General features: G+C 39.8%; 1 protein-coding gene across 3 annotated transcripts in view; it reads left to right on the forward strand.

The window, feature by feature from the left end:
- The window catches only part of EPB41L4B (erythrocyte membrane protein band 4.1 like 4B), a 168589-nt gene that overhangs the window by 101781 nt on the left and 46051 nt on the right, over nt 1-20757 (forward strand). For all 3 annotated transcript variants that reach the window (XM_088059788.1, XM_088059776.1, XM_088059781.1), the window contains 2 exons: nt 9293-9418; nt 20449-20516. In XM_088059788.1, the coding sequence (XP_087915914.1) occupies nt 9293-9418; nt 20449-20516 (194 nt within the window). The remainder of the gene's footprint in view (nt 1-9292; nt 9419-20448; nt 20517-20757) is intronic.

Genomic DNA, 20757 nt, shown 5'->3' on the forward strand with positions numbered 1-20757 from the left:
TCACTTCATATTCAAAAGCTGCTGCTTTTTCACCTCCAATTCAAATCAACATTCATCTTCAACTGGCTTGCTTTTAATCACCTCTCACCATCTTCTTATGGGACTGGGATTTGGTTTTCAGATTTAGCATTTCAATCAGCTTTGCCTTTTAAAATTTCAGAAGCTGCTGCAACAATGTTATGATATAGTTTTAGTTTAGTTGTGAAGAGTTAGTCATCTAGGCAGCCCAGAGCTGTAAAAAAATAACAACACTTTAAGTGATAAAAAAAATCTTGTTTTTCTTCATGAGGAGTCCGTGTTATGCCATAAACTCTCCCTGGCATCTGATGTTAGTGGGTGTTTTATGAGACAGTTTTTGCAGGGGTGGCCAAACAGCCATGTCCTGCTGTTTCTGCCAGAGATCAGCAAGACTGTGGCTCTTTGTACCCATGTGAGGCTAAATCCACTGTGCCTGAGCTGTGGGATTCCTTGATCAGGAATATCTGGTTTGCAACCACACAGGTCCTGTGAGCTGGACCCTGTGAAGTCAATGAGAGCATTGCCACTGTCTTCAAAAGAGATTAGTCTGGGCCCCCAGAGATTCTTTTGTACAGACCTGTTAAAAGAAAAGTGGCGTTTTGAGAGTTTTTTGTCAGCTCAAGGAAGAACTCAACTAAATTACTTTACCTTCGTTTTACAAACAGCCTTTTGTTATTGACATTCCTTCAGAAAGTGTTAGGGAGATATAAAATCCAAGGGGACATGACCAAGTGTACCAAAAATACAAGCATGAAGGGACTGTATATCTATCCAGCAGAGTCTTTCTCTTCTCTGGATGAGAGATTCCAGGAGATGGAAGTCAAGGCTGAAAATCAGTGAGCCAGGTGTTTCTAATGAGAAAATTAAATACTGGATTTTTTTTTCAACATTACAGTTAATTGAATTTATTCCATTATGCAGTGGATTTACTATCATTAAGAATTCCTTGAACCATGTTCAGTGTTTGTCATAGGATTGTGGTGTAGTTCAGATATGGACTGCAGTCCTTATGCCTTATTAATGTAGTCATGATTTTTGGAGATTTCTCAATCAACAGAGGAAGGTGGAATATTTTAGACTTTCTCCCAGATCTATTTGGTTTTCACCTGTGAGGACTTCTAATTTTGTCTAGCTCAAGTGGGAATTAAAAAATAAAGCATAAAATCAACAAACTGGGCTGAAATGCGAAAGTAGCCTTTTATTCCTATGTACATTTCTCAAGTTCATCTTCTAGAAATATTCTCAACTGGTAATAAGTACAGCTTTTTATAGGCAAAGGTTTTTAAGCACTGACATAGTTTACCAAAGGAAAATTCTCCATCTCAGACTCATCCAATGAATACCCATGTCTTGTGAGAGGACTTGTGTAGTTCAGATGTGATTACTGATACTCTATCTGAACCCCAGCTGAGAGCATTCTCTCAGGTGCAGTGTCCAAAACATGCTTTAAAGGACTGTCCTACACTATTGAGCTCACTGAGAGCTGAGTTTATTGACATTAAAGGGCCAGAGCGAAGGACTTCCCCAACATTGACCACAGTGCACAACTGAGTAAACCAATCTGACCTATGTTGCACAAAAGATTCAGAGATGTGATCTTAATGGTACCCCTGTGATTTCAGAATGAGTTGATTTACGATCTGCCTTCTTTCTTAAGCTGAAAGCTTAGAACACTTTGGTCCTATATCCCATCATAATGTGCAAGTAATTAAAATATTGTACCTGCAACTTCTGCCTGATCTCTGATCCTCTCGCTCGTTCATATTCACTGCAAGTCTGTGGCGGGAGGACGCAGCTCTTCTATAATTAAAGGTTTTCTTGGCTTGTCCTGACGGCTCTAGAATCTTGTCTACAGTCAGATGGATTATTTATTTAAGGACTAATTAGCAGAACCCAGTATCATAACAAGTCAGACCTTCACAATAAATGCAGCTGCACAGCAAATGCAGCCTGTGTCTGCTGTGACGAGTCTGCCATCAGTCAAAGTTTAGCTGATGAAAAAGTCTTGTAATGAGCATCAAGAGCTGCTAAATGCTTCTGTTTCTGGCAGAAGCTCAGCAAAAGGCAAGGCTAGAGACATAGGCTGTCTAATGAAAACCCTCCCCTGGCAGTCATTGAGGGTTTGGGTTTAAGAACTGGGAAGCATTCCCATGAACAGCAGCTACCATGTGAATGCAAAAGAGGCCAGCCCCTCAAAATTTATTAAAATTACTGTTTTTAGCAATCTGAAAATTGTACATACTCTTGAAACTGGCCCAGTCATCACTGGAAAGCATTTCAGTGATCCAGCCCTTACATTACAGGCTATGGGTTGTGACCAACAAATAATTCTGAAGTTATTTTGGCCTTTTGCTTGTGGTTTCTACTTCAAGCACCATTGACCTAGATCCTGGTGAAATGTGTATACAGAGCTCACAAAGCTAAAACAAACAAACCACAGGTCCCCGAGCTCTGAGCAGAGCCTGGAGTTGCCTCAGCAGATGACTTCTCAAGTGAAAGAGAGGAACATGCTGCAAATATTGGGCTAACCCTGGGCTGAAATGCCATAGAGCACTGCCCAGCAGAAAGGCAACAAGGCAGGTTCGACCGGATTGAACAACCCCAAAGTGTGACAAGAATTTTTAACTGAGAGTGGGGCCATTAAAGTTCCTTTGGTTATAATAGTAGTTAGCTAGCTACTCAGTTCAGCAGCAAACAGATTTTAATGAGTGTTCAGTGTGTCTAGTTTCTGGCAAAAAAATGTGTTAACTCCTCTCATGCACTGGTCCATTGATTTCTGGTCTACTAAGTGCTTTTTATGGCCTACTTTTGCATCCTCCAAAATATTATGCTTAAATAAAACCAGTGAAGATGCTACAAAGCTGTTTCATTTACTTTATTTCTGATTTAAAAAAACCCAAAAAACAACCATTTCCACATCTGTTGTGGAGTCCCAGTTTTCACTCTCTCTTCCTGTTGCTAATTGTTATTTTTTTCAAGAAAAGAGCTTTCAGGCTAGAATTTGTCAGTCTTAATAATCGACCCATAGGAGAATTAGCAAGAAATTGGGTAAATTAGATTCTGCAGTTAATTAATTTGATTGTCTGCTACAGCAAACTTCGTCTCATGGGAATGATGAATGGATGTGTCCAATCTCTTTTCCAGTGCTGTTTGGTACAATGTACATGTCTGTCCACCTACTGAATGATGAAAGTCTGTTTCAACTTGTGTTTCATGCCCTTTGGTGCTAGAAGACTCCTTAATCTCCAAGACAGACAATCCTAAGTGTTGTAGCTATGAATGTATTTCTGATTTTCTTCTTGGAAGCCTTTCATTACAAAAATGTGTTCTCCCATCCCTCGTTGCTCTGTGTGTATGTGTGTGTGTGTGTGTGTAATATAAAGCCAAGAATGTATTAGCATTTCTGAAATCTTGGGAGTCTAGTAATTATTAGCCCAGCTGTAATTATTGCATAAAAAGAAAGAATAATAATACATTTCAAATTGTTTCTACCTCTTTTCCTGGTGTTATGCTCACCGTTTCCCTACACCTGTGGGTCCTAAGGTTGGTCATTTCATTCTGGTGGGGTCAGAGGGGGAATTATGATGGTCGTAGAATCATGGAATCATTTAGGTTGGAAAAGACCTTTCGGACCATCATGTCCAACTGTTGAGCCAGTAATGCCAAGTCCAGCACTAAACCATGTCCCTCAGTGCCACATTTACACATCCTTTAAATACCTCCAGGGATGGTGACTCAACCACTTCCCTGGCAAGCCTGTTCCAATGTTCTATCCAGCCATACTCATGTTTTCTTCTTTCCCCTCACTCTACAATATTCTTTGGGTCCTTTTGTATGTTTTCAAATAAGCCTTTACGTCTTGCTCTTTCTTCATCAATCTACATCTTCACATTACACCCTAATTTACTGTATGTGGTGGCTTTTACATATATATGCCATATATTATGTCTTCACTCTCTTTATTGCCCCTAAACCAAATTTTGTCCAAGTTCAGGTCTGCAGTTTAGCCAGCCATTGGTGAGTTGTTTATAGCCATGGGTCCCCAGTGCCAGACTGTGCCCTTTGTGTTATCACTCCATATCAGTGCTCTTCTACACCATGTTCTGTGTCTTCCCTTCTCAAGGCCCCTGTTTCCATGTCAGCCCTTCAGTGCTTTAAACTACATTTGTGTTAGAGTCATAAATACCTTTTTCTACAAAGAATACCGGTGTTACTGTTTTCTATATAAAATTATTGCTGCTACAGCTAAATTTATTAGAACAAAGCTGCAGGCAGATTGAGAAAGGTTCAGCCAGCCAGCCTGATGAGCCTTAATGCCTTTGCAAACTCTGCTCAGAACTTACAGCCTTTTGCTAGCAGGGACTATATTCTAGGACTGCCCTGTAACACACATTGTCTGCTTCCAAAAAATACCACCTGCAAGAATGTGTGGAACTACCTGCTCCCTGTGTAACAGAGATGCCCAAAGCCAGGGGTTCCAAAAATCATTTGTAGTTTAAGCAAACCCCCAGAATGAGCCCACCTTGTTGATGTGCCTGAGACTCTTCTGTGTGATACATGGTCAGAGGGTATGTGCCAGGAAACATGGCTACCATGGTCCACTAAGACTGTCGTGAAGCTCACAGTGACAGAGGTAGCATTTTATAAAATAAATTTGATACCAAGAACTAAAGAGGTTTACTCTGAGGATATAAGCATAACAAGATTTACTGGGAGTTATATCTTTCATTAGACCAACTAATGGCTAACCTGAGGAAAATAGTCTGTCTGACAGCTTAATGAGGGGTTTGTTTGTTTGTTTGTTCAATTGTACTTTTCTTCTAATAAAGATAATGCAGTTTCTGCTTGTAAACTTTGCTTCAAATAAGAATAATTGTACAGGTCTTATCATTGTGGTGTCTTCATAATTGGTGCTAGCTGTCACATGGTTAAAAACAATACATTTCCTGGTGAAAAAGAGGCAAAAGAGTCTGTAGATTTCCACGCACATTTGCAGATGTAGTTGAGTCCCAACAAATCTCAATTAGGTAATGTGCTTTCAGAACCTATATATTTGTGTTGTCTTTGTTAAAATTTTACCTCCCACATGTAGTGATGACTAGAGACAAAAATAGACCAGCATTCCTAAAAAAAATATTCATTCTATTCTTCAGTTATCTCCAGTCAAATACATGTTTTAAACATGCTGTTTGGCTAAGAAGAGGCTATCAATAAATTCACAGAGGCACAAGATCATGAATCTTGCTCTTGGTACAAAGTTTGATGTGGAACAAAGCATGAATCTTTTAAAGCAGGGCTTGGAAATGTTATGTACAGGAGTGGTATTTCTGTGTTTCATGAAACTATTTTTATATTCTGTGTGTGTACTTAATATTCACTTAGCTTTGCAAACCAAAGTCAGTATCATCATTATCTAACACTCTACAAATCTGCCTTCAGTTCTAGTATCAGCAAATGTAATTGAATTTAAAGTAAATGTTTGGGAGGAGAAAAAACAAATGTAAGAACTCAATTACAAAAAGGAAAAAAAAGCCTCTAATTTTATATGTATATATATCTGAGCTTGTTTGACTTTTTCCATTTAAATGCAATTCTCCAGTATTCTCCTTCTATGGAAAAATAATATTCCACATTAATGGTAAAAGAAATGTAAATATATTGCTATTATTGAGATAACAGAATTGGACATGGAAAACTGGAGTGTTATCAGGTATCTTAATGGGCTTTTTCTTAATTTCTAAACCTTTTAGGATGAGTTTAAATTGCAATTCTGACCAAAAACATTATCTCTTTCAAATCAAATGCAAGATTGACTCTAGGACTCACTAGAAAAGGGCATCTAAGATTCTTTTGAATTGCATAATAAAAATAATAAAATAGGAAGTTTCATTAACATCCTGGCATGTTTAGCATTCTAATCACTTCCAAATAGAATACTCTGAGTTTATTAATTAAAAAAAAAACCAATGTTAATAACTGCCAGCCTGGTTCAACTGATGAATACCTAGCTGCTGTCTTTATGCTGCGAGCAGTGAGGATTCTGGAAATATAAAATTTCTTTGTTATACAGCAAAATAAAGTAGAATAAAGCTTTTATTCTTGTAGCAATAGTCTTTGGAGATTGCTAATGCAGATAGGTTTTAGATCTTTGATTTTCTTATAAACTAGTGAATTGAACCATGGAAGATTCTGCATGTGCTTTTATAGACGTGAAATATTTTATTTTCTTTTGCATTCTTTACAACATTTTTACTTTAGGAGGTAAATTGGGGGATGAATGAGCTTGTATGTGAAGATTAGTGACATTACGGAAAAATAGGAACTTATACAGATGCTTAGAACAGAATGAATGTGTGCTGCTTAGAATGGAGGTGCTGCTTTGTTCTGTGATTAAAGTTTACTTTATATCTGGAACCCTCAGTGCCACTGACTCTGCGTGTGATAGTCTCAGCTAATCAGCTGTGGGAGAGCAGAATTCAGCAATGGTTCAGGATGTGCTGCTCTGTGGCAGACAAGCCTGTCACTGCCAAGGCAGGCTGGCAAAGAAGCCTCTGATGTGTGTTAAGAAGCTCAAGAAGGCCTGGGTCAGGCTGAGCAGTCCCAAGCCATGTGTGTGGTTTGTGTGCAGTCGGCATTTCCACTGGGGCAGGGGCACGTGGTGGCCTTTGGCTCTTGGCTCAGCAGCTGCTGAGCAGGACAAGTGAGCAGCAACTGCAGCAGTGTCTGCTCCTCTCTTGTGACCAGTCACTAAAGGTGCTGCTGCTCCCCTTGCAGTGCAAGCAAAGCAAGTTTTGCTTGCTTGAAGATGAAACCCTTAAAGTGTGACCTGAACAAGGACTAAAGCAGAACTGAATACCCAGGATTGGCTCCTGAGAAGTGTGCACCTTCTAGCAGCAGCTTTCTCTTTCAGCCAGATAAGCCACCATCAGCATCTGGACCTCTCAAGAATCTCAATGTGAGACCTGCACATCAGATCTCACACTGGGGCTCTCCATTAAATGGAGTCATCTGCACAATACTGAATACAGTGGGAGATTTAGATCTTTTGAGGATTCCCAGCTATACAGCACCCCTGGGAGCTTTTATCTTCCTCTTGGTCAGTGTGGGAAAATTGGGCAGTGGAGGAGGAACAGTAGGACTGAAAAATATCTATATCCATGTGAATAACAGAAGGATGGGACTTGGGAACATTTCTTGTTATGAAACAAGCTTGTCTCCTAAACAAGCCTTGTCTTGCTATAGCAAGTAAAATACAATTGTTTAGTCTTGCTTGACTGAAATGTGATTTAATTGGTATACTATGTTAAAACAAAGGTGGGATTTTGCATGGCCTTTAGAAATGCCACTGCTTAGTGTGTTGTTTTTTCTGCTGTTAGAAATCAATACACATGAAAGCTGGCAGTAATAACAGCCTTTTTAAAATGTGTTCACATTATCTACCAAGAATATCAGTGAAGTAAAAGCTGTGCTTTCTTTACAAATAATTTTGTCCTTTTGCTTATCTCCACTTCTCAGCTTTAGGAGTATCCCAGAAAAGACACCTATGGCAATCAAATATTTTATGTTTAGATTTGCCAGGGTTTTTTTCTTCATATACTTCCCAAGCTACTACTATTATATTTAAGACTGAATAGATGACTACAGTTCCATAAGTTGCTCCAGATAGACACTGTCACTTTTCATTTTATCTATTTTCTTTTTCCCTTAGGAGGAGACTGGGGAGAATAGGAAGTCCAAATATATCTTCCTCTAAAAATGTAAACGTATCTTGACAAATAAACATGTAAGAACTATTATAATCTTGGAAGGAAAAAAAAATCTCATGATGAGCAGTCCTTTAACAGACAGTTGTTCAAAATCATACCTGGCAGCTATGGTATTTTGGATGCAGAAGGCTGCTAGACCAACTTTGCTTACACATAAATATCTTGCAGTCTCAACAGAGTTCTCCTAAGGTCTGGCTCTTTTCCTCCCCAGTGTTTGCTGAACAGTTTCCTCAGGCAACACAATTGCTTTTGTGACTTGCTCCACTTGCAGAAAGTGTCCCCTGAATCTTGATATGTCACACATTTGTCTGTGCTTGCTCAAGGACCTGAGGAAAGAGTCAGTATGACTGTAGTTACCATCAGCCAGTGGGATGGCATGGGGGAGGGCAGAAGGAAGGATAAAGGAGACAGATTTTTAAGTTAAAGGGTTAATTATATGGTAATTTCAGTGGCAACAAAATGATTGGTTCTGTTTTGAAACACTTGACAGAGGTGAACCTCAAGGATCACTAGACCTGGTGTACTGATGCACTGTACCTGTTTTGGCTGATATCTGAGTGACAGCATTACATGTCTGCTCTGTCTGGGTATATACAACCACTCGCCCTTCTCAGCCATGAGAGCTGGATATGAATGCACAATTGAGGCTGTTACTCATCTGTAATTCAGGTGTCACTTACAGGAAGAATAGGGAAGTTTGAAATGGTTGCTATGCTGTTGCCCAATTATTCTCTAAAAATATGTGACATATTACAGTTTGATTGTTTAAGAGTTCATGTTTATAATCCTGGTTCCTCATACTCTCTTTGTTGATACATTAGTATTACATTGTGGTTTTGTTTTCCTTTTCTGCGTGGGAAGTTTATTAACGTGGAATTTCTGATAGATATAGTTTGCTCAAGGCATAAAACCTTTAGGTCATGTTTAGCCAGGGCACCACACTAGATAGGCCAAAATTTCTGATTCAGAGCACTGCATAGGTAAAGGATTGATATCAAGTGGAAACAGCATCAGCAATACTTAAAGTTCCTTGATTTTTTCTTCTGATTATGGAGATTTTGCTTGGCTTGCAATTAAGTGGAGATTCATTCGTATTTCTCTGGTTAAACTTGCAAATCTGTGCATTTTAAGGGTATAGTGTTGACTACAGTTGTGCTGTTTGGTCTTCTGCCTTTTGTGGGATATTCTGAGACAATGTTTTGTTTCCTCAGTGTGATCACAGGTTTGAGCAACCACTCATGGCTTTGGCTGGGTTTTTTTAATGTATCTTCATTCCACATCATTTTCTTGATTCTATTACTCAGGCTTCCCTGGGGCTATTCTTGTCTTGAATATAGGATCAAGTCATTAAATATTTTGAAAGCTTTTAAGGTGTATTTATCAGGGTATGAATATGGAAGTTGTAGCCAGTATTGCTGAATCAAATTATTCCAAGTAAAAATTTAATCTTTGATAATTTTATGAACTTATCTTTCTAATGTATGTCGCTACTTTTTTAATAAACGTAGGCTGAAGAGAAGAAGGTATCGGAAAAGACACTTCATGCCCCCGTGTCACCTTCATCTGTACCTGACCATTTGAAGTGCAACATCCTCAAAGCTCAAGTGGAAGCTGCTTTTAGAGTAGGTGCCCAGGTAATCTGTGCTTAATATTCTACTTTTTTCGTTTTGGCATAGCTTTCACCAGTTTTCCAAAATCCCACTGTTCCTCCTGAGGAAGCACCTTATTTTTAGTGAAGTATGCACATTGACAGAGTGTTCTGTTGCTGCCCTTCAGTTTCTTCAGGTAGCTCAAAATGATTGATATGGTAGAAGTAGGAAATTTATCCTTACTGTCGTGACTAATACAGCCAAGAGAGGCTGAGAAAATAGGAAAGATGGCCTAAGGAAATCTCTGTTTTGTCACTGTAGCTTTTACTTACTTTGTAGCTTAGAAAGAGTAACCTCTAGAGTTTTCTGAGACTACCTACTACTCGTGGAAACTGGGGTTAAGATTGTTCTAATGATAATATCTATATGTCCAAATGCAACCCTTATTTCAGGGGAATAGCTTTAGATATCTGAGTGTGAAATACTAGCTAGTCTTTTGTTTTCCTACTTTGTGTGTTTTAAATTCAATTTTAAGCTTCTATTTTCACTGTTTGGTTAATGCTTATATTAGATACATCCTGTTTCAAAAATACTCTTTTAATGATGCCATACAACTGAAAACTGATGCTAAATAGCATGACTGTAAAAAGTTATTCTCCCAGTCAGAGGTTGAAATCTAAAATGTGAAATTTGTGGACAAGAGATAATGCCATTTGTGCCAAAAATGAAAGCCATATGCAAAGTTTTAGGAACAAAAATAGATGTAGAAAGATTGTTGTAATGTTATCCCAAGTTCTTGTGGTATCCTTGAGCGCACCATTCTCTTTGAATAGAAATTATGTTGGTATTTCCATTGCTTTGTTTCTTTTCACAATAGCATACCAGGTCAACTTGCCCTGCAAAGGACTTTGTTAACTATCAGCTTTATGTATTTGTTGTTCCCTGAAAGAACTTTCATTTGGTCTAGCTAGATCTAAGGAAGCATCAAAATTTGGTTATTCTGACTGCCTTAGGTTTCAATAGCAGAAACCATAAATCTGGCAGCATAAGGAGGAAGTAGTTATTTGGGTGATTTTTTTTTTCTTTTAGTTTTTGCTTAAAGCAGTTCTCTCACCTCTCTGAATTCTGTGTTGTATCAACTGTGTTTTGTGCAGCATATTTCTGCCCTTGGGTTTACCCTCTGTTTTTCCTGTGTGTCTTTTCTACAGGATATCATGGTATACTTCTCATATTTGTATTTTCCCCAGAATATGCTTAATGGTCATGTTTGACTGGATAGTTAAAGGCGGGAGGCGGTGTGTGCTGCTGCATTCAGAATACATAATTAAGGCAAGATAGGAAATATGCTCAGGGTATGCATATGTCAATTGACCTGCTCTGCCTTAATTTCTCAGTCTGAGGCTTTCCAAGAGAAAATGTCCTGGGTTGCTTTTTCTGCCATAACCATATTCTTTAGCTGCTGCTGTGTTGTAAATCACTTTCAGAGCAAACTGAGCATTCCTCTTTTCCTTCTTGCCTGTGTTGTTTTTCACAAAACTTTAAAAGTCAAATTGGATCAAGTAGATGTCTGTGGACTTGGCCTCAATGAGAACAATCTTATTATTTCAGGGGAGGGAGGGTAAAGATGACTGTTTCATATAGCATATATTGTGGAAAAATAATGGCATAAGGTTCAGTTTGAATTTGCTGAAGCTTTCACTGCTAACAAAGTATGGTTTAAGATTTATAGCCAGTAAATTAGGAAGTCAACTTAATCTTAGAGATCCCTGTTCAGCTACCTGCTTAGCCACAAAATTGCCTGTGTAACTAGAGATGAGTTCTTCTGCACTTGAGCTCCCCTTCTGTCAATTATGAAAGATCACCCTTCTCAGATACGTTGCAAAAATAAGCAGGCAGAGACCAGACAATGATCAGCTGTTACAATGAGAAGCTGTGGCTACACAAGCACTGAAAAGAGTAGAAAAAAATGGTCATGGTGGAGGAATCAGTGGAAACACAACCTTTGTCATCTAGAAGGTGGAGAAGGGAAGGCAGCTACAGGAGGACCTGATAAACCACTGTATTAGATACCATAAACCCACCCAATTATTCTCTCTACCTGCCTCCAGCCCCCCAGACAACTAGCTGAATATCAATAGCTAAGCCATTTCCCAGTGGCAGTTCTGTCATCTTCTGGGAAAAGTGAGCTGGGATGGAATTACACTGCTGAGACACACAGCATCCTTTTAAGGGAGCAGATAAGGAATAATTTTGTTCATGGAAGACAACTATTTAACTCCATGTATTCCCCCAGGGCTGTGATCCTGCACCTCTTTGACCCCGTCTGACATATCTTGCTGCTCAGTATATCTGGAAGGCTAATGTTGTTATCCTCTGCCCAATTCTATCTTTTGATGCCAGTTCCATTTTATATCCCTGAGAAGTCTTGCCTTCTGGCCTTATTTGTAACACTCCAATTTCTCATCTCTTCTTTTTTTTGTACTGTCATATTTCAATTTGCTAGGTAGCCAGAGCAAGAGGTACATCTAGGCTCTGTAAGGCACAGCCTATATTCCTTGAGCTGTAAAACAAGGCAGCCTTGCTTTCCTCATGTAGACCACAGTTATTCCCATATTTCACGATAGCACAAAAAAAAATAAAAAAAGAAGGTAAAAAAAGAGAATTTGCTCCTCTAGTTTGTATAAGGAGGAAGAAAGAAATACTCTGTCTTATGCACATTGGTGTTTGGAAGGAAATATTCTTCTGAGGGCCCCAAAAAATCTATGGTCTAGCTCATTCTTTTTGAAACTTCATGGGGCATCTTCATTATATGGTTAGGTTTAAAAGCATGAGAAAAATATTGGTGCACTGTAGGATCTCATCCAAAATTAACAAACTGTTGCTTGAAGCATTTGTAACAGCTCTCCCTTCAAGCAGTAGGAATATTTTCAATACCATATGCTACTAACATCAGGATGTGACAAGTTTATGAAAGCACCTCCTGCATGTAGTAGAAGAAGAAGCTGTTCCTTGTTAATTCAGAGAATGGAGTAGATGTTTGCAAATGGAAAATATAAGCTGGGACAGAAATTTTTTGTAGTTTACTTTTTTTTTTAATGGCAGCTAGGCACCAACACAAAAGAGAGCCTTAGAAATTAACGATTCTGGTGCATATGATCTAAAAAATTAAACCAGGGGAAATGTTGCTAGGCATTTGAAAATATATCCTGGAATATGATCTCTGTGCTTCTTCATTTCAGAATCATGCTGAAGAGCTCTTTATCACATTCCTAGGGGACAATATATCTCCCACAGTTATAGCTCTCACTTAGAGACCAAAAATTTGTAAGGTTATGGTGCTGATCACTTAGCCCTGCTTGTGGTTTATAGAGCAGCAGAAACCTAACATGAGTGAGGGTTAAAAAAAAAAAATTATTTGGAGAAGATGTGAATATCTATGTGCTAAATGTAGAATCAAACTGCAATGTGCATGGGGATGCTGGAAGCTGGATCTAGGAGCTCACTGCCTTGGACCCCACAGGTGAGAAGTGTGAGGAACCCACAGGCAGCTGTGGGAACCTGTGGTTTGCACGGGGCATGCCATAGAGTTACCTGTAGGGCAAGAGCAAATGAGTAATATTTCACAACACTCCTCTCAAACTGTGCCACAGGGATATGCCACCTTTTAGCTGACACACTACATGTCACAGCTCCCCTGTAATTAAGCTCCAGGGGAGCCCTAAACACTGTGAAGCAACTGACATATCTTTTTTTTTTTTGCATATATTCCAGGCTCCTCATTTGAGAGGTACTCGTATAAAGCAGCAGTAAGGAGCTGTCAGAATACAAAAGACCAGCTCTCCCTAGCATTTAAAACCCCCTTTTGCAGCTTGCATGAGTCAGTGCTGTGATATGCTGTGATTGAGCAGACATGACTTGTTAGTATCACAAAGAGTCCCTTTTCCAAAAAGTTCACAGCCCAAGTGATGAAGGGAAGATACTTGCAGGTTTCAGTTGCTATTTATATCCATTTTGGCTTTGGACAAATCCTAATTGTCCTTAAAATTAAGCACAGGGTCCTGAGCAAATGTACAGCTATCTCAGCAGGGCTTTTTATTTTGGCAGGCAGTGTGTGTTGCGTTCTAGCAGTTTGTCATCCACAAGTGGTGTCTGTATTCTGCACCTGTTACCCAGGCTCTCCTAAATCCTTGGGTTGATGTGCGTCTAGCAGGTTAGCACAGGGAAGGATCCCGTTTCTCACAGATTTCTGCTGCAGCTGATTTTTGCATCATTCACATCTTCCCCTTGTCTGCAGACAAGGGAAGGCCAAGCTCATTCTGCAGGCGCTTTTTTGCAGTGCAGTTTAGAGAAGACAAATAGAGGTGACATTACTACTGAGCTACATTATGGGTTGTTTGCTGAGAAAAAAATGTGGTGAGAAAAGGTGGTTTGGAGCTGCAGGATCCTTACAAAAGAGCACACAAAATCCCATTTGTTTCTTCTTCCTTTTCAACCCCAATGGAAACTCTTGGCTAGGGAGAGGTATCTTCAATAAGCCAGGTTTGGGTTCTCCCATCATTGATTCCCCTGCCTTGGTTCTCAGTAAACAAAGGGACATTTAGGCTGAACAAAGGGACGTTCAGTCCTCTAAGTCCTTTCACACACTAACTTTCTTGGCAAGCCTATACACATGTAAATCTTGAGGCCAGGCCGATAGCCATCTCTCTTTTTTCTCCCTTTCCTAGAAACAAGTACAGGCTGAAAATCATGCAGTTTTGCCTTAAGTATTGCAAATATGTGAGTAAGTGCAGGTTGCCTGTGCTGTTTAGAGTTGTCTTGAGGAAAGGACTAGTCCCTAATAAAGAAAATATCCTCGGGTCATGCAGGATACCAGTGTCATCCTGTGCTCTCTACATAGATGCAAGCCATGGCTGCAGTGTAAATGAGACTGGCATCTGTGCATTATTTATGGTAGAAAAGGTGTGTGAGTGAGGTGATCCACAGTGCTAGTGTGTCATGGCTACGTTTTTGACGATTCTTTGTCTCTTTTAGTGTTCTGCCTCCTTTAAGGAAAAAATCAAGTGTAAGGACTTGTCATCTTCGAAATCCAGATGCTTTTACCATGTACTTCTAGAAAAAAATCGCTGTCTTTATGTAAGCTGGGTCTTTGGAGCTTTATTCACTTAAGGAGATCTGGATTCAAACCCTAATCAGGTCATGAATGAAAATAGAGTAGGTGAGGGGAAGACACTTGAGGATTTATAATCATATGCAATCTTTCTTATAATAGGACTTAAATAAATCCTTCTGGATACCCAGAGGAATTTTCAGCTTTCACTAGATGTTGACTTAACTACCTTGAAAGGATCAGCTTTTCCAACATTTCAGGCTTCTTCCATCATGAATTAGGTGCTGTTTGCTTCCCTCTCCTCTTTTCATCCCTCCCTCCATCCGTCCTTATTCACAGCATCGAGCTACTGCACAATTTGACAGTCTGCACAGAGATCAGAACTGAAATTATGTGAGCATAACAGGTCGCAGCTGAGGTGTTCAGGCTGTGGGGGAAGCTTCCACAGCTCCTTATGTACACTGTGCTTTCCTTGCTAAAGCTGTTGCTGTTAGTCACCCACTTGGATGAGCAATAACCTCACTGTCAAGTTTCAGGCTAGGTAAAAAGAAGTAACTGCACTGGGACTCTCAACTGGAACAGCAGCAAGTGCAGCATCACATCAGTTATAATGGTTCATAACAATGGAATTTAAAAACAGCTCAGCTTCAAATTCTCTGTCTTCAGTTGCTATGTGGAAACAGATTTGCTCAACTTAAAAAGTGAGGCTACAGGAATTTGATGGTTCCACAGGTGTAAAAATACAAGATTTTGATTGTCTGTGATACACATGTGATACATGGCAGCTCATTAGAAGTGTGTCAGCAATGATACCTCAAAATCAGGCGAGGAACTGAGGAAATGATGTGGCAGCCTTGCTGGAGGTACAGAAGAGAGTGAAGATTTGCATAAACAGAATGTGGGAACTGATGAGATCTTGAATTTATTCCCTGGGATAGTGGAGGCAAACGTGGCAGTGGTGTCACAAGACTGAGAGCTGTGGGTATGTCAGCTCTGTCTCCTCTCTGGCTGCCTCTAAGTGCCAGGACATGATGAGACAAGTTCTGTTAATTGCCTTGATGTGTAAGAGCCCTGCCACAGCCCATGGTGCCAGGCCTCGTTCAGAGGGAGAAAAACAGAGTAGTCTGTTCCCAAGAGACATAAACATCATGCTTTTCTGCCTGAAAAGTTACATTTGACATATTAAATCACCAAGGTAGGTTTACCTTGGCAGAACATTCTTCCTGATGACATGTTCCTTAGCCTGTATTATCTAATGAGATCAGCCAACATTTGGCATGGCTGACAAAAGATAAAAATGTTGATAAAGAGCTGAAAAATCAAATATGATTCATGCTTCCTTACCATCATTAGAGATTCAGAAAGAGCCAAAATACAGAAGTATTTCCAGGCCACTGCAGTGAGAGTCATTCCTTCTTTACTTGAAAGCTGTTTTGCTCTCCCTTCCTTTCTGCAACTGAGAACTTTGTGAAATTGCTAAATAAGATCCATCATATGTTTCCTATGAGCTTTCTAGACCCTTGTCTTTCTCAGATGAGAACCTGATAGTCCCCCTTGTCTGCAGTGATCTGCTTCTTCATGCAGTTTTTTTGCTTATCCAAAGTACTCCTGTTTTGGATCAGTAGAGGTGAGAGCTGCAGCAATGTCCCTTGTGATGGAGGAGAGGCACAGGTGGCATTAGCTCCCCATGGTGTTGGCTTGAGGCATGAAGAACACAGACTGCTTTGTACAGTGCCCCACTGGCAAAAATCACAGAAGGCTGCACCCAAAGTTCTGTCTTTACTGTATTTTCTCTCTTGATACGTGCTTGGTGCAACCAATTCCCATTTTAATGTTCTGTCCTCCATCATTATCCTGGGGCTAGCTCTAATCAGAAGAAAACTGAAGGAGCTGCTGTTCACTAGGCAAATCCAGCCACCAGGATTTATGAATTCATGCATGGGATTACTCTCATGGGCCAGAAAGTGTTCCCACCCCCTCTAGAAAGCTCAGCAGAGTCTGCTGGAGCATCCCTGGAGCATCCACCCCCTCTCTAAGGCTCCAAAGGACCTGGCTGCCAAGGCAGCAGCAGGGATTAGCAGTGCTCAGGAGTTGACTGAAAAGCAGTCTGAGAACTCCCAGGCTGCCCATAGGTAGATGGCTTAGAGAGTTGTGGGCAAAATTTTATATTACTTAAATTCTTTTCTCCTCTTTTCATCCTTCGGTAAAACTATTTCTTAGCAATCATATGTGAAGAGAGCCTGTACAATGGCATTGCTGCCCAGTCATGTTTCTTGTCCCTAAATAGCATAAAGTAATGCTTAAAATGATAAAATAATTCTTTGTTTTTAACATCATCCAGAAAGTTAATGGCATATGAAATCAGAATATTAATGATTTTTCTTTTCCTCTGAGCCTGATGCAGATAAAGAAAGAGAATGGCATAATGTGGATGGATTATATATATCAACTTTTAATTTAGTTTGCAGTCTGGTAGCCAGAAGAGTATCTTGTTTCTCTTTGGGTAATTATTAAATTAATCTGCCTCTGTATAAATTAGGCTTCCAGGTCTGCTAAGCCCTGAAATCTCTCCCTCAGAGCAGCAACCTCTGTGGGAGGGGAGAATCTGCCTTGATCTAAGCAGTTCCATGCTTTGCTTCTGCCTCTGTCTTTCTTACACAGCTCAGTGCTGGGCTTTCAGTGGGTGAGAGCCTCTGCCCAGCTCTCTGTGTACATTCCCTACCAGATACCTCCTGCTTCCCTCTGCTAAACCCCCTTGCTCCACTGCTGGGAGACATCCTGCAATGGAAACCCAAATTCTGGCCCCAGCAGGTGCACTTGTTTTTAAAGGAAGGCAAACCATCTAGGAATTTCATTGTAAGGGTTGTCTACAAGCATAACCCTTGTTCTACAGTCATGTCTTTTCAGGAAGGCTGAGTCCTTCTGTGATTAGTGAATGTGATTTGCAGTGTCAAGAAGAAAAATAAAAGTGACAGGCTGCAAGTTGATGACTTACTGACCTTGTTCTGAAACAAACAACCCAATAAGCCCTCAAGAGAATCAAGGGTGATACACTTTCTGATGGCTGAAGCCCTTTGCAGAAGGGTTTGCAGGAATAACATTTTCCCAAATCTGTTCATTCACAGATAGGGAGAAGAGGCATAAGGGGAGAAGAATGAGCCCATCCTTGTTAATCAGTACCTGCCAATGTGCATCCCATGGCACCCTGAGGGCAGGCCTCATCACCTGAGGCTGTTCAGCTCCCCCCACTCCCATTTCTCAGCATGCTCCCTCTCCACTTACAATTTAGAGTGTGACTACCTGCTCACTGGTCTTCAGTGCTTACTTGTGGGTACAGGAGTCTTTTCTGATCTCTAAAACATGAGTAATAACAGAGAAAAATTAGTATTAAGAGAAATCCCTCCTTGATGGAGAATGCTGGTCATGCTACTTAGGAATATATGACGTTTTGAGATGCAACCTTAGCCTTCCAATGCAGAGAAGACTAAAGAAGAGAGAAATAATGTAGTCATGGAGCTGAGTAGGAACCAAGGGTCTAACACAGTGAAGCCCTCTCATCTGGCTAATGAGATCCATGGCTTATAGCATTCAAGTAGGTGGAATTTTAATAATTTCATTACTGGTCACAACCCCTGCATTGCATTGTTGATCTCTGTAATCTCTTTTCTGTTGTTGTGTTCAAGTGCATCTTAAAATGCAGATCAAATAATTTGGTGAAAATTGGAATGCACTAAAATTTATAGTTTTAAAAAGTAACCAATTTGACATATAATAAGCAGCTAGCTTGACAGACTTAACAATAAAATGCTGCTAAGACATCAGTGTGGAAGAAGAGACTTTGTATTAGGTTTCTGACAGCGGGATTCATGTTTACAGATTTCAGAAACCAAACAGCTTTATAAAAAGCATTATAATTTCTGTAGAACAAAGAAATATTGCTTCCACTGCTCATCTATGCCAACAAAGAATGATTTTCAATGCTTTCTCTCAAGTCCTTAACATTTTTTTCTTCCCTTTCAAGAAAGCAATAGATTTTGAATAAACATTATGCTAGACAGAGCTACTAGAAGACGAGTAAAAAAGTTTACTAAAGCTGATCTGAATTTCTTAAAGCTACAGATTTATTAAAATTTTAAAAATTGCACTCCTGATCTCCAAATGGTCTATGATGTGACACTAATTCACTGAAAACCTGAGCAGCAAAACATTTGGTGGCTGAGTTACAATGACAGTAGTGTTGTGATTATGTCCCACATTTATCTGATTCCTTAATTTCTGAAGTGTTTGTGCAGGACTGAGGAAAACCTTCTGCCTGAGGGAGATTAAACCCAAACATGTAAGGGCACTATATAGGAGTGGAGCTTCTGCAGTAGCTACTGCTGATCCTGTTCTCCTCCAAGTAACCTAGCTGTAAGCCAGCTCCCTCTGTGTAAACTAGCCCCCTAGGAGAGGGATAAACCTGCTGGTGAGGGTCAGAGGGTCCCCTCTCTGCAGGTGATGGGTTTGGTATCAATATGCAAGTTCAACAATTCTAATAGGAATGGATGAACTTACTACTAGAGGACTTGTCCCAAAATGCTGTCTAACCCATCACCTCGGGTACTTGCCTGGCTGGAGAAGACCCAGAGCAGAGATCACGTTCTGTCAGGCTCCCAGTGGTTCCAGTTTAATTGCCCATACAATTAATTGTGTGTGCAAGCTAGAACAGTCCCTTCCCACCATGGCTGATGGTCTGGTACATAATGATCTAGGAGGTGGCAATGAAGGTTCTGTTCCTCCTAGTATAAGGGGAAAACAAACCCAAACCTATCACAGCTTGGGTAATTTCCCTAAGGATTGAGTATCCCTACTGATATTTTTATTTTAGTTCATCACTAATATACAGAAGAAACTCGGCTTTGATTTTGTTTCCTCTTCTTATGAGTACCCTCAAATAGAATATATAACTTTTTATTGAATGGAAGGTCTTACGTAACATTACAATATTTTTACAAGTCTGTAAAATCCTTTGATTTGGATTTGATGGATTTGAACAAATCTGTTCCATCCTTTTTTAAGAGGATTAGACTGACACATTTAATTTAATTTGATCTGGACCTATGGCCTCAAATTACTGTGGTTCAGATACTGAACACTGAAAAATCACTCTGTTGTGGGACTATTTCAGTCCCCTTCTGTTCATGTAGCAGGGTGCAAATGTCACAGTCTGAGAAGTCCCTGACTGATTTGGTGATACTCTTGTCTCTGTAGTCAGTATTTTCTGTAGTGGGGGGCAGTGTTGTCCTCACACTGTCATTTACACATGGATTGTGGAATACTGCATCTCAGATGAAAGAGTGTATCAACACCTGCCCAGACTGGGCATTTCCTAGGTGATAAAGCAATTTCCATGTAAGTTAGTTTGCAGTACTGGTATTTTCAACTCGACAGACAAATAGTATATGATAGACAGGACTCTGTAATTTAGCAGAGAGCAGTAGTGGGTGAGATTTTCTGTGAATTGTGTATACAGTGTGAATATATGTAGGGGATCACATTTTTCAGTTAGGTTTTCAAAGACTGAATGAAAAGTTGGCATCATTATTTCAGTTAGGCTACATAAATATTTATTCTACTCCAATTGAAAGGACAGCTCAACTACAATACGTTTGTCTGTGTAGATTTTTTATGATTTCTGCTCAAGTGCTTTCTGGAGGAACTATAAATGTCAGTGTTCCTTTCTTTCTCCTCCAGTACCAATCTCTTCCTTACACTATTGCCCTGCACATTGTACATTGTTGCTCATCACAGTGAGTCTCAGCTGTAGGATATGAAAGCCCAAGAAGATCATGTCTTTTAGATCTGGACAGAATAGGCATTTTGGGTACTGCAGTTTTCTGAGGTGCTTACGGGAATATTTTTTTAATAAACTGTTGTATTATACTAAGTGCATGGACGCTGTACTAACTTTGGCTCCTTCTTTTAACAGGCTGTGAAAGAAGAGACCTCTTTTGTAAATCCCAGTAAGACCTCCAGTCTGCAGGACCCTAATGTAAGGTCTGTTGCTTCTTGTCTGTAGGGGAAGCATAAAATTAATGTATGATGTATGAAGCATTTCCTAAACATTATTTCAACCCATTGTTAAAGCTCAGTTTTCATATCTCCAGGTTGCTCTGTAAAGTTCACCATGCCATGACTTGAGGAGAAGGTGGCTGTCAGAACAGTGTTTATTTTATACATATATATCAGATACAGTTTAACAATTGATAAAAGCTCAACTTTACAGATCAGGCTGAGT

The sequence above is a fragment of the Pseudopodoces humilis genome, chromosome 1 (genome assembly GCF_049639895.1).
Source record: "Pseudopodoces humilis isolate 2021_Gansu_Grassland_sample_001 chromosome 1, ASM4963989v1, whole genome shotgun sequence".
In the NCBI taxonomy this organism is placed as follows: domain Eukaryota; kingdom Metazoa; phylum Chordata; class Aves; order Passeriformes; family Paridae; genus Pseudopodoces; species Pseudopodoces humilis.